Genomic DNA, 13,042 nt, shown 5'->3' with positions numbered 1-13,042 from the left:
TCATACTCACTCGCTCCCACGAGGGGTAGGGGGAAACGGGGGGAGGGCTACCCGATGTCTCAATCAAGACGTCAATAGCGGGAGACTGCGGGAGAAGGAGGTCCTTGTTGTTGCAGGAACTCGTTAATGTAAGTACACGGAAAACAAACATTGCGCCCAGCTAAGAGCAAAATTTGATTGTTCAAGCTATTTTATCAGCGCTAAGCTCCTCGTCTTCTATCCGGAAATCGAATAAAATCTAATTTAATTTAATGAAAAATCCCCCGTGGAGATTCGAACCCGCGACCCGGGTGGAGGCGCCGCCTCCTGTGGTGTGACGGACAGCGCCGTGAGGTGGCGAGAGCGCGGTGTTGGCGGCATCGCCGTCGGCGCGTGGGGACGCGTGGCGGGGCGGGGCGTGGCGGCGTTTAGCCACCACACTGAGTGGCCCCTGTGCACAGCGTCCGCCGCCGCGGCTGCCAGAAAAACTCTTCTTTTCCGCGTCGAATTTGGGGCCGCCACGCCGCCCCCGCCGAGCCCGACAAGTGGCTCGCGCACCCGCCCCGCCTCCCCCGCCCCTCGCGCGCTTCGCTTCGCGTGACGCCGCCCCGGCCGGGCAAGCCCAGGCAAGCCCAGGCAAGCCGGGCACAGCAGGTGGAAACGGGGAAGGGGTAAACGGGCCGCGGGCTTCCGTCGCCCCGTCTCTCTCGCACTCGTGGGGCGGGAGGAGGTGCGGGAGAGACAGAGCGACGAAAGCGGTGTTCGGAACCGCCGAGCCGCGGGGCTGTGGGGCTGCGGGGCTGCGGGGCACCCTGCCTGGGGCACTGGGCCAGGGCGCCACGCCGCGAGTGAGCAGTGACCCCGAGACTCATAACCAAGGCGATCGGATCGGCACGCCAGTGTGGATGCCAGGGGCGGGCGGGGCGGGGCCCGGTGCCAGGCAGTCGCTCGGCGGTCTCCTCGTCCTCGTCACTCCCACCGGTCGACAGTGAGAGCGACAGGGGCAGAAGACACGGCGGTCGTCTTCTTCGAACGCAGCCGCGCGGCACAGGGATGGTCTCGGACAATTGCCCCAGCCAGTGCACTTGTCGTCGGCAGGGTGACTTGTGACTGCGTGCTCCCTCAAGTCTCTACAAAATGATGGCGAGACGACGCGAGTGAGGAACTGGCCGAAAGCGAGGCCGCTACTCACTACTCGCGAAAGGGCGTGTTTGTTTGGTTGCCGCGCTGTGTCCACAGTGTACACACACAGAGATGGAGTCGCCCCGGCGCGCGAAGTAAACACAGGCCGGCCCGCGGGGAGGTCGCCGTCGTATGGGTGCGAGAGAGACAGAGCACTGCGGGAGGAGGTCCACCGCGCCCCGTCCACCCCACCGTGAGTGAGCAGCGCGCCGCGGCGGCAGGGCGGCGTCCAGAGGCGGCAAGTCCTTAAGTTGAACGAGGATCGCACCAGTTAAAAATACGCCGAGTCGTTGGTGAGCCGCCAGTCGGGGGAGGGGAGGGGGGGGGGGCGGCAGGTAGTGCGCGGCGCTGTCCCGCGGGAGGGGAGGGGAGGGGAGGGGGGGGCGGCAGGTAGTGCGCGGCGCTGTCCCGCGGGAGGGGAGGGGAGGGGGTCCGTTGCGGAGGTGCAAGTGCAGGCCGACGCCGCCGACGCCGGCGGCCCTCTCTCCACGCGCAAGACGCAGCCGCGCAAATCAACATTGAAGGAAATCATTGCGGTGTAGTGCCCGCGCGCGAGCGCGGATTTTAACAAACAAATTCGCGTGACGGCGGTGTTTACACCGGCGGCGGGCCGACTGACGCAGAGGAGTCGCTTCGTCGCTCTGTCTCTCTCGCACCCGAAGGGACGCCCCGCCCCGCGATGAGTGCGACAAAGACGGGGCGATGCAACGAATCCTCGCCCGCCGGCCGCGTTGGCAGGGTGGCGGTGGCGGTTCCTAGTTCCGTGCCGGGGGCGGTGCCGGGGGTTGTTTACGCTGCTCGGCCGCCTCAGCCGCCAAGTCTGTCGCGTGCCGGCGACCGTCGCTAAACACCGGGACGCAGCCAAAGTCACTCTGATTTGCGTAGCGGTAGAGAGACGGCGAGAGAGACGGTACGACAATGCCCCGTGAGCACAGGTGGTGGCGAAGCCCTCCAAGGCACCCAGGCCCGCCCCACCCCACCCTGGGGCCCACACTGCGTCGCTGCGTCCTTGTTCGTGCTTACGGGGAGTCAAGGACCCCCGGTGCGCCTGTTGCAGGACGTTCACGACAAACGCGCAGTTTGCATGTATTGCGTGCAGGCGAGGCGTGAGTTTTGGACACACGCATACCTGCGCAGTTTTGTCACGTGTGCTGAAAGTTCGTCTCCTCCTCGTGCATGTGTTGGGCCACACTGCAAAACCCATATCAAGTACTGGCGCTTACTGGCGTCTTAACTCGTAACGCAAATTGGGTGACAGAAGAACCACTTCGTTCATTACAACGTGTCGCAGAGGATGTTGCTGACTGACTCTCATACGGTTCGTTTTTTGTTGTTTTGCAGGGGGGTGGGACTCGGAACTCAAATTGGATGGCGACGCCGCGGTGCTAAGCCGAGTCGAGCCTCGTTCCGGACTAGGCTGCGGGGCCGCGGGGCTGCGGGGCTGCGGGGGCCTCGTTGGGGGCATGGAGAGTCGGCGACACCGCCAGGCACGGCCGCAGCGCTCGTGCCGCTCGTGCCGCCCGCAGCGCAGATAGTTGAAGGTGAGGTTCGAGGCTCTGCCGCGGGCCGCGGGAACAGGGTGGTGGTGGTTGGGTTGCCTGCCCGGCAGGCGCCACCGCCTGGAGCTGGAAAGCACCCAAGCCTCCTCGTTGCCTGTTCCAGCTTCCAGCCCTCCAGGCCGCCCGCCCTCACCATGGCGTTGGTGATGCTGCCATGCGACGTGCCCTGGTGGCCGACGCTCGTCAGGCACCTGCAGTTCATCGGCGAGGCCAAGAACCCCGCGGACTTCGTGGAGGGCATGCTCAAGATCCACAGCATGTGCAAGTAAGGCGCGGCCGGTGTCTGCTGCCGACTTGGACAACGCCGTGACTGTTGTTGTTATTGTTGTTGTTGTTTTCCAGCGTGGGGCTGGACCCCGACGAGCCGGAGCGTCCCGACCAGACGGTGTTCGAGGGCCTCAAGCGGTTCCTGGACGAGGTGGACGCGGCCGAGCGCGACCACTTCCTGCAGCACACGGGGCCCGCCATGGTGCGGCGCGCCCTGGACCTCAAGAACCTCAAGCCCGCCGGCGGGCTGCACTTCAGTCTGCAGCAGCAGGGTATGTACTTTTTAGGAAGCATTCAGTTTTGCTTTAAATGTAATTTTGCGTGCGTCATCATTTATTTTTATTTTTTTTATTTTTTTGCAGGGGACCACGTTGAGTACGACAGGCCCTTCGTCGCCAGCCTGCTCGCACACGCCTTCTTCTCTTCCTACCCGAAGAGGACCCCAAAGACTCACCCAACTCTACAAGACTGCAACTTTTCCATGTTTTTCAAGAATTTAGATCAGTAAGCACGTATTCATTGTTCAATGAAGACCTCTCCAACAATTTTTGCTTGTTTGTTACCTCTCGAGTGGGTGCGTTCCCTTGTTGCAGAAAGTGCCAAAGAGCGAAGTTGAGAAGTATCTGGAGGTACTTCGACGAAATGGAGCTGGAGACAGCGCCGACTGAAAAAGTTGTGATATCGAGAGAAGTGAGTATAGGCTCGGGGACCGTGAATGCTGTGCGGGGGGAAATGGATAAACTTTCAGGGTGGAAGTGGCATTGTGCATCTTGATCCACGTGGCGCTCCTTGGTGGCTGGACTGACGCCTCTTTGGCGGCCCGTGTTGGCGGCCGGTGCACTGTGCAGGTCATGACGGGCAGAGAGTGGCTGACCATCGAGGACTGGCTGGAGTGCGGGCTGCCGCTGTGCCCGCTGGCGGTGCGCCACGAAGGACGACTGGAGCGCGCCGAGCCGTCCGCCCTCAGGGTGTGCTTCTCCAACAGCAGGCTCGGCGGCGCGGCCCTCGAGGACGGCTCCTCCCAGGTACACTACACTGTGGCCCCGTCTCGACCCCGTCGCCCCGTCGCCTAGCAACCGCACGTCCGACACACTCACAAACACACACCCCTTCCTTTCGCTAGAGATGAACCAGCAGGCTGATTCCGGGAGTCGTTTTCGTCGCTCTGTCTCTCTCGCACCTGGACGGCACGCCCCGCGACTGCGAGGAGACAGAGCGACGAAAAGGACCCTCGGGATCAGTCTGCAGGGCGACCGACACGGCGGTGTTTTGGTCGCACTGGCCCTCCAAAGGTGCATGCCGCGTTCCGCAGGAGGCGGTGCAGTACACGACGTGCCCCGAGCTGGTGGCCGTGCTGCTGCGGGTGGAGGCGCTGGAGGACAACGAGGCCCTCATCGTGGAGAACCTGCTGCAGGTGTCGCGCATCGTGGACCCCCGGCACCGCGCCACCTTCGAGCCCGTCACGGGCGGCGTGCTGGTGAGCGCTCTTAAGCCCCTTGCAAGCATCAGGCCTTACGAAAAATTGAACCCCGTGTTTCACGTTTTGACAGCTGGCAGTGTGCTGTCTGGACCCCGAGAACTACCGCCGGCTGCCGCTCAGCCAGTTCGAGGAGGACAACGTGCTGCGGGAGCTCAACAAGGCCCTGCTGGGCTTCCGGCAGCACCGCTGGGTCTCGCCGCCGCAGCCCGCCGCCCCCGACGGCGGCCACGCGCACCGGGACCACCACCAGCGGCGCCTCTCGCCCATCGGGGAGTCCTTCAGCTCGCAGCAGTCCGACGCCAAGGAGGTGGGTGCAGCGGCGCAGCGCAGTAGCCGACATCGGCGAGATTTACAAGCCGTATTCAAGAAGGAACATAAACATAAAAGTTAATCGCAAAATGATGGTTACGAGTATCGCGCACCCACGATGACCTCACTGCCCACAGCCCCACCAAGACCAGGCCTCGTCGCGGGTCCGCGCCGCGCCGCGGGGACGCTCCAGCTCGCCTTCGCGGCCGCGCGCAGGCCGCGGTCCACCCCAGGGTCCCGGACGACCGCCGCGGCAGCCGCGCCGCCCCAAGGCCGCCGCCAACGCGGGGCCTCCCCCCACCACGGGGGCGGCGGCGGCGGCGGCGCGCCGCGGCCGCTTCATCGTGCTGGGCTCCTCGGGGGAGTGCCTGCCGGTGAGCAGGCGGAAGATCATGACGGGCGGGCTGGGCCCCGCGGTGCAGCCCAGGGCCCCGTCGGTGCCGCGAGGCCAGGCCGCGAAGGACGCCGGCAGCGACGACAGCGACGAGTTCCACAGCGCGCAGTCCAGCCCGGAGCGCAGCGAGGGTGACGTGGACGAGGACGGCGCGCGGAGGTACAGCGCCGAGCTCGACTCGCCGCAGCGGAGGACGGCCTTCGCCGAGCGCCTCCGCGATGCCCTTCGCAGAGAGGCCCTCAGCTCGCACAGCGAGGACTCCAGCTACGCCGTCGGCATCACCGTGGCCGGCACGGGGCTCTCGGACGAGGACATCCGGCTCCGGCGCGGTGGCTCCCGCGGCTTCATGCTGGACGACTCCGTGTCCGTGGAGAGCTACACCGCCCCGCCGGTGCGGCGCGCGCTCGCCCCCAAGCTGCAGCGCTCCGGCTCCTCGATGTACAGCTTCGACACGGAGCTGAGTTCCGGTTAGTGCTGTCCGCCGCGCACTTGGTGTTCCCGTCCCTGTCGACGCCACTGTACCTCTGTCTCTGTCTCAGACGTGGAGGACGCGTACGAGGCCTACGAGCAGTTCGGCCGCCTGCTCGAGGACCACCGGTCGTCGTCGGGCAGCCGCTCGCACTCGTCGGAGGGGCCGGACCGCGACCTGGCCGTGGCGCAGTTCGCGAGCCGCCTCCTCAAGCGCACGCTCAGCGACTCGTTCGCCGGGGTGCAGCTCGGCGACGGCCTCCTCGGCGACGGCCTCCTCGGCGACGACGACGTGGTGCTGCCGCGGCGGAAGCTGCCGCCCCTGCTGGCGGGGGCGTCGCTGGGCACGTCGGCGGCCTCGGTGGACCTGGAGGGCGCCTCGGCCACGGGGACGGGCCGGCAGCGGCACCTCAAGCTGGCGCACATCGCGAGGAGCATGAGCCTGGAGCTCGCCAAGCACCGCCACCGCCTGGCCAGCCAGCTCGTACGTGCCCCCTCCCCCCTCCCCGTTTAGCGATCCCGAAATGCGCTTCGTCGCCCCATCTCTCTCGCACGCCCCACGAGTACGAGAGAGACAGGTCGACGACACCGGCGGCTCGTGTTTTCGTTTTTACTGCGTTCTTGTTGTTGTTACCCGCTGCGGTCCTTCCTCCAGGTCCTGCAGCTGGAGGCGTCCCTGAGCGGGGAGCACACCGGGGCCGCGGGGTCGGGCATGCGCGCCGTGGCCTCGGGGAACTGGGGCTGCGGCTCGGAGCGCGCGGGCGACCCGCAGCTCAAGCTCATCATCCAGTGGCTGGCGGCCAGCGTGGCCGGCGCGCCCTGCCTGGTCTACTACACTTGCGGCCACCACAAGCTTCTCAAGGTAAGGCAAGCGACTACAAATTGGGGGACAATAAATGTAGGCCTTGTTTGTGTTTCGGCGATTGTGACGAGAGAGCCTCTGAAGGCGGCCTTCCCTACAGGCCTGTCTGTAGATGCACGAGGGGTTGCCTGCCTGCCGGGCGCCCGTGGCACAGGACTCCAATTGGGAGGTTACCTTATTTTAATTTGGTGTCAAGTTGATGTCTCTCCATACAACGAAAATTATATTCCATCCTCCCTGACTAGTTGTTGAGTTATTTCACCCGTTTGGTTTGTGTCCCTCTGTTTCAGTTGGACACTATCTGCAGAATAGTTCTTGACCGACACTGGACTGTCGGTGAGCTGGCGGAAGCTGCCCTAGGATTTGCTCAAACCTGCCTTGACAGCCCCAGTCCACCCAACTCAGGACAAGCTCTGTTTGACGCTCTACTTGGGGTGGAACGATAATAATTTATGTGTTGTTCTTATATAAAAAAATGTCTTTGTGAAAAATCGGACTTTGTAATTTTTTCACTATGAGCATTCCCTACAGTGTCTAACACTAAAATGCTGTGACCACAGATTAAGCCACATTTCAAAATGAATTGGAGTACAGGAGACTTGATAAACATAATCAAAGTGATCACAACTATCAAACAGATTTTATTCATCATTATTACAGTTTTCAAATATTTTAGTGGACAAGTTCTATTGTTAGACAGAATCATCAGATCCAGAAACTGAAAAACACTGGGAAAACACAAAAGTGATACTAGATAATTCTTTCCAGTACAATAGCATCTCCAATTTTTAAAAAAATTATGCAAGGTTACAATAACAATGCTGGGGGCAGAAGTTTGCTACTGAATTATTGATGTAGCAGTAACTTGCAAAAGTATCTAAGATCAGTCGTTTAGGGGAAGAACAAACCACGCATGCGTCGGCCAAGTCCAGCTCGGTCATACATTACATTAAATTTGTTGACATATTGGTTGATATCATTGCAGCATTTGGTTAATGCTCCAAGATACGTCATGAGAGCGACATCATTGCATTGCTGAGGAAAGAAAAATATCAAAATTAAGGACTGCACTTTGTAAACTAAAAGTTCAATAATTAAAAGTGAAATACTCACATTGTAAAAGTCACCCTTAAACTTAGGACTTTGCAAGACCGGCAAACGATTGCTCAGTGAATAAGCTTCCCTAAGAATTTCACGATTCACAGGCAGTTGGCCTGCTTCAACAGCTTTCACGTACTGCAGCACCAAACGTACTCTTGAGTGTAACATTTTGATGGCACTGTGCTGTGCTGACAAATGCTCTGCAACTAAAAAAAAAATATGAGTGAGCAACTGATTCATATCAGTATAATTTGACTTAATATAAAATATGTTACGTACCCAGAGAGCTCTCTCCTGAATCATTGCTAGACATCCTGGCAACATGATCTACACCAATCCTCTCAGCTTCTTCTGTAGCCAATGTGTATGGAATTTGAATAAATAGCATAGTAGCTTCCCCAGCAACCAGATCAATAACAGATTCGTACAATGTGACTGGAAGCTAACAAAGGAAAAAAGAAATATATATTCAGGTGTATTCATTTTATGCTAAAATTGTGATTAAGTTTATGATATCTGTCCTGGCCTCTATACTTACATCAGACTGTCTAGAATTAGGATTAAGCTTTAAAAACACCGGACTCTCATTTATTTCACAAATTTGTTTGTGCACCTTGATGTCATTCTCATCTGCACCCTCTCCTGTTGTATACCAGCCCAAGAAGTCATGATCACTAAATACTTGTTTAACTGAAAAGAGAAAGGAATGAAAATTATCATGGGGACATGAAGATGAATGAATATACATGTGTAATAGAGACTGGTCTCCTTACATTGCTCCTCCTTTGTATTGTAATATTCTCTGTCAATAACAATATCACCAACTGGAGCAGTACATTTGGTCTCCTCTTCACCAAATGTGCTACCACCAATGGTGAAGTTCAATTCAAAAGAATTCATTATCTCAATGTTGCGGCCTTTCTGCTTTCCGATGAGGGCACCAATGACTGCAACAAACAAACAATTTGGGATTAGTAAAGAAAGAGCCAGCAATGCCTGAATGCCTACTAATTTCAAACATGAATCAAAACTAAATTAAAATAGTGTGTTCATCCTGGCAGGCTACAGCTCAGATTGAGATCTTTCTCGGATCGTTGCTGGACCAAATGCCAACCCAACTGCGGCAAGTCTGTAAGGAGACTGACCACTCTGACAGCAGTCTGTCAAGACGCAGCCAAGTGCCAGGGGGCGTCGACGCGAGCCAGGACCAACGCACAACCCCGTGGAAGACGCAACCACCACCAGGAAAGCCAGGAGCAGCGAATGAATGCCACAGTGAGGTTAGGGGCCGTCGCCTAGGCCTCACCTTGCTGGGCCTTGCCCTCCTGGGCCCTGATGCGGGTCCAGTGCTCCGAGATGTTCATGATGACGAGGGGGTGCAGGTGCGCGGAGACGCTGCCCGCCGCCACCGACGAGGCCATCACGCTCTTCCCGGTGTCATCCACCTCCATTTGTTCGGTGTCGGGGTCCGTCTGCTGTCGCGAGCTGGAGGGGCCGGCCGCCGCGGCGCTCATCTTGACGACGGGTGGGATTTCCTTGCCTGCGGACTACTCTGGCACGCTGGCTGTCGACGACGCGTCGAACGCTCAACTCTTTGCGGTAAATGTCACACGCAAAACATGTAATCATAGGCCGAACGCCAACCTTGCCGCAAACGCTCCAGAAACAAACATCAACAACACGCACCGCCCTCCACGACTGTCGCCGCTCACAGGCAGAGAACTGAGAACGGGCGAGAGTGCGTCGCGCCACCGCTAGATGGCGGGGTGAGCAGGTTTCCCGGTGCTGCACGTTGGGTGGCCTACTCCCTCGGCCGCAGGCGCTCCCCGCCGCGCCGGGGAAGACCAGAGGAGACGCGGAAGGATCAAGGATTCCTCGCGCTATCTCAAATCGATTCAAGCTTTCAGGCTTCCGCGCAGCTTTCCGAAGTGATGCAGCGCTCCATTACTGCCTGGGCCATTATTCGAGTTATCCAACAGTGGCTCGGTTCACTTGAAAGTCGCCTCGTGGATCCGAGGCAAGGCGGGCAGTACGCGGCATTTCGTGTTCGTGGCGTTCGTTCTTTCTTTCTTTCTTTCTTTCTTTCTTTCTTTCTTTCTTTCTTTCTTTCTTTCTTTCTTTCTTTCTTTCTTTCTTTCTTTCTTTCTTTCTTTCTTTCTTTCTTTCTTTCTTTCTTTCTTTCTTTCTTTCTTTCTTTCTTTCTTTCTTTCTTTCTTTCTTTCTTTCTTTCTTTCTTTCTTTCTTTCTTTCATTCCTCAGGAATAGTGTTGGAGGCGGCTTTACCAAGCCGTTGATCGAAATGGCCTAGTCAAGGTCCCTCCTCTCGTCGATATTCAGCCCCTCCTCTCCGAGCCTCTCCGAACCCGCATCTCCGTGAGGACATGCGTCCGCCTGCGCCAGCACGCAACGCGTCCGCAGAGTGCGTACACCTGGCACACCGTACACACGACGTTCTGTGTGCGTTGTAGTACGAGCGTGGCGGCCCGCTCCACGCCTTGGGAACAATCTGCTAATCAACGGCGTAGCGTGGCGTCTCCGCATAACTCTGCCCCGTAAGAGTGTCTCGAGGCGTGGCGAGGCGAGGCGTGGCGGCGCGTGGCGGCGCGAGATATTTGGTGCCTGTCCAAACGGCTGGCATTGAGACTCCAGAATGACGCCGCGAAGCTGCGAAGCAGAGCTGTTATTTTTGTTTTCGTCGTCGCCTCCGTGCTTCGCGCCTTTCCGAAGAGAACCACAACAACAATAACATGAACCAGAGCGACTGGTGGCCTATCCGAAGTGCCCGGCCCCCCGGCCCGGCCGGCCTTAATGACAAAGCCTCGAGTGGTCCAGAGTTGGGGAAGGAAGTAGGTGTGTGTTGTTTCCGCTTGGCCGTTGTGTTGCATCAAGGCCACGATGCTGATCGGAGTCGAGAGGGGGAGGGGGAATCTGATTTGGAAGGGGGGGGGAGCACGGACTCACCCACGCGGCCCGCTCGCGGTGCCCCCGCACCATGCCGCCGTGCCCGGCCACGCCGCGCCGCATCGGCAAGGCGGCACACTGTGCGCTCCGCGCCACGTCACTGTGATTATGTCCTTCCCTGCGGTAACGGGGTAACGGGGCGACAGCAACGACGAAAACAAACACAGCTGTCTATCTCTATCTCTGTCTCTCGCACTCATGGGGCGTACCGTGTGTGTGCCAGAGAGGTGGGCACTCCCGGTGGGCCGCTGGCGTGGACAGGTGTGCCTACCCAGCCGCGCGCTGTGGGACTTGGGCAGCCCTGGGCGACACAGAGAAGGACGCAGCCAGGCTGCCTTGTCATAGCGCACGTAGCAACGGCTGGGATGGGACCGCTGGGACCGCTGGGCTACGGCTATGATAACCTCCGATTCGCATCTGCAGAATCGGCAAAGGCCATCGGAACCTTTAGTTTGTTTTCTTTACGGGTTGTTTTATCGCTGCATTTTTTTGTGTCGCCCGTCTCGTGGCCGCGGGTGGCGGTGGCGGCCTCTGTGTCCCCAATTCCATTTCCAGTGGAAACACCATCGCGTCCCGCGCGCCCCGCGCCAACAAGCAGACCAAGCCGAGGAGCTTATCGCTAGCGGAAGCGGAACAGCGAAGCAGCGAAGGGCCCCTCGAACCTCCGAGCGAGTCCCGGGTCCGCGTACGTGGGAACCCTTTCCTGCTTGCTCTGCTCTGGCTTGCTCCCGATTTCGGCGGCCCGGGCGGGGCGGGGCGGGGCGGGTCCCGGCGCACGCCTCGTCGTACCCGCCGCCTGCATTTCGATCCTTTCAGTCCCGTTGCCGCTCCTTGAACCTGCTGCTCCGCGGCGGAGGACGGCCAACGCCCGCCTCGCCCCGCCCCGCCCCGCCCCGCCCCGCCCCGCCACGCCCTGCTCCAGCACTAGGCCCCTCGGTTACGTCGGCGCCGCTGCACCGCGTTGTTTGGAGCCACCGGGTCCGTCCAGCACTCGGTCCAGCAGCAGTCCGATTCCTAAGAGGCCCAGCGCCCCGCCGTGGCCGCGGCCAGTCGGCGGCGTCCCCGGCAGTTCGAAAAGTTCCGCGGCGCCCCGCTCGGCCGTTCGGCCGTCCGGCTGCGGCCATGCGGCACTGCGGCCGAAGACCCCGGTAGCTCGCAGTGGCTCGTTACTCGCGACGCGCAACGCGGCAACGCGCATGGCGTACATGTGTGACCTACATCGGCGGCGAGACCTTGAGGCGGGGCGTGGCGGGGCGTGGCGGGGCGTCGTGAACCAGGCGCGGAATGCCGTGTCGCGACTTCCCGACGCAGCGCAAGTGCAGCACTCGGCTGCTGCACCGTGTCCTGTCGCGCGGGGTAGCGACGACGCGGCACTTCCCCCGCGGTCGCGGACTCGCGGTGCATCGGGGGAAGGCGTGCTAGTGTCTCCGACGCGCGGGGTAGCTCTACTAGGCGACGCGCGCGCCAGGCTGCCCCAGGGCGCACGGCGGCAGCCCCAGCCCCACCTGTTGAACCCCGATGACGCGGGGTGGAGACAAGCAGACGCCGTCGTGGTCGCCACGGCCGCCTCGGCCGAGGGCAGGATCGGGTGGGTCGCGAAGCGGGGAGGAGGGGGAGAGGGAGGGGCACCACTACACTGCGTTCACTCCGTTACCCAAAGGTGCCGTCATGGATTGCATCTGGACGCGCCAGACAAGTTTGGCTGGTTCGGCCGGGCGCGGCGGCGCGGCGGCGCGGCGGCACGGCCCGCGTTCGCTGCTGCTGCGTGCACGCACCTCACCGGCAACGCCACGCTCCGTAGCCGTCTTCAGTTCGGGCAGTTTAGGACAGGACGCCTTGCAAACAGCAAGAGCCTCATTGGTTGGACAGGACGCCTTCCCTTCCCCCTAAAAAAACAATTTTATTCCAACTTTATATGTTTTGTTTTTTGACGGTGGAGACGCAAGAGATGCGCTTTAGTCACTTGTCGTATTTTCCGCTCGAGTCGCCGCTTCGCGGGTGCTTGGCGGTCCCGCTGCGTGCCGCGAGCATGCTTCGCGGCGTCGCGTGCCATCCCGCCGAAAGCGACGCCAGCGGACGCGAGGTGACCCGCCCCGCCCCGCCCCGCCCGTGGGAAAACGGTCGTACAAACTCCCGGCGGACGCGGTTCAACACTTTTCAATGAAATATAACGCGGGAGGGGGGAGGGGCACTTGCCAGCCGCGCAAACACCGCAAACGCCGGCCGCCAAAAATACACGCCCCGCCCTGCACTGCCCTGCACTGCCGCGCCCCGACCCGCGACCTCATGCCGTGCTGAGGGCCCTGCGGGGCGAAGACGAGGGCGGGGTTGGCGGAGAAACGTAAACGCTGTGGTCGGAGCGATGCGGTGCGCAGCTGCATTTTTTACCGCTGCCGTGTCATCAATGAAGGAATCCGGGGAGGGCCGCCGCCGCCGTCGCGTGCCTCCTTGCATGTGTGTGGGAGGAGGCGAATACATAG

The 13,042-nt window shown here is 60.4% G+C and overlaps 2 protein-coding genes across 2 annotated transcripts; one reads left to right on the top strand and one right to left on the bottom strand.

The window, feature by feature from the left end:
* The first annotated feature begins 2,608 nt into the window (after positions 1 to 2,608).
* LOC117640500 lies at positions 2,609 to 6,996 on the top strand. Its single transcript, XM_034377019.1, has 13 exons — positions 2,609 to 2,702; positions 2,824 to 2,985; positions 3,063 to 3,259; positions 3,350 to 3,491; positions 3,581 to 3,677; positions 3,836 to 4,012; positions 4,300 to 4,464; positions 4,538 to 4,853; positions 5,113 to 5,637; positions 5,710 to 5,879; positions 6,012 to 6,122; positions 6,294 to 6,500; positions 6,791 to 6,996. The coding sequence occupies exons 2-13, from the start codon at positions 2,855 to 2,857 to the stop codon at positions 6,944 to 6,946; spliced, it is 2,394 nt and encodes a 797-aa protein (XP_034232910.1). The 5' UTR covers positions 2,609 to 2,702; positions 2,824 to 2,854; the 3' UTR covers positions 6,947 to 6,996.
* Positions 6,997 to 7,117: 121 nt separating this feature from the next.
* LOC117640326 (COP9 signalosome complex subunit 6) lies at positions 7,118 to 9,326 on the bottom strand. Its single transcript, XM_034376745.1, has 6 exons — positions 8,908 to 9,326; positions 8,375 to 8,548; positions 8,140 to 8,291; positions 7,881 to 8,043; positions 7,614 to 7,807; positions 7,118 to 7,535 (listed from the first exon to the last, which is right to left on the bottom strand). Exons 1-6 carry the CDS (start codon positions 9,113 to 9,115, stop codon positions 7,392 to 7,394), a joined length of 1,035 nt encoding a protein of 344 aa, XP_034232636.1. The 5' UTR covers positions 9,116 to 9,326; the 3' UTR covers positions 7,118 to 7,391.
* Positions 9,327 to 13,042: the final 3,716 nt, after the last annotated feature.

This window comes from Thrips palmi, unplaced genomic scaffold (assembly GCF_012932325.1).
Source record: "Thrips palmi isolate BJ-2018 unplaced genomic scaffold, TpBJ-2018v1 HiC_scaffold_12, whole genome shotgun sequence".
NCBI classification, from domain to species: Eukaryota; Metazoa; Arthropoda; class Insecta; order Thysanoptera; family Thripidae; genus Thrips; species Thrips palmi.
Note: the sequence above shows the minus strand (reverse complement) of the source record. Positions and strands in the feature narration are given on the sequence as shown.

Bases quoted from the DNA above. Each gene is read 5' to 3' on its own strand.
- LOC117640500 (XM_034377019.1), top strand. From the start codon at position 2,855: ATGGCGTTGGTGATGCTGCCATGCGACGTGCCCTGGTGGCCGACGCTC. The intron at 3,678-3,835 runs GTGAGTATAGGC...TGCACTGTGCAG, and splicing joins AAGTTGTGATATCGAGAGAA to GTCATGACGGGCAGAGAGTG. The intron at 6,501-6,790 runs GTAAGGCAAGCG...CCTCTGTTTCAG, and splicing joins GCCACCACAAGCTTCTCAAG to TTGGACACTATCTGCAGAAT.
- LOC117640326 (XM_034376745.1), bottom strand. From the start codon at position 9,115: ATGAGCGCCGCGGCGGCCGGCCCCTCCAGCTCGCGACAGCAGACGGAC. The intron at 8,549-8,907 runs GTGAGGCCTAGG...TGTTTGTTGCAG, and splicing joins GGAGGGCAAGGCCCAGCAAG to TCATTGGTGCCCTCATCGGA. The intron at 7,808-7,880 runs GTACGTAACATA...TTTTTTTTTTAG, and splicing joins TTCAGGAGAGAGCTCTCTGG to TTGCAGAGCATTTGTCAGCA.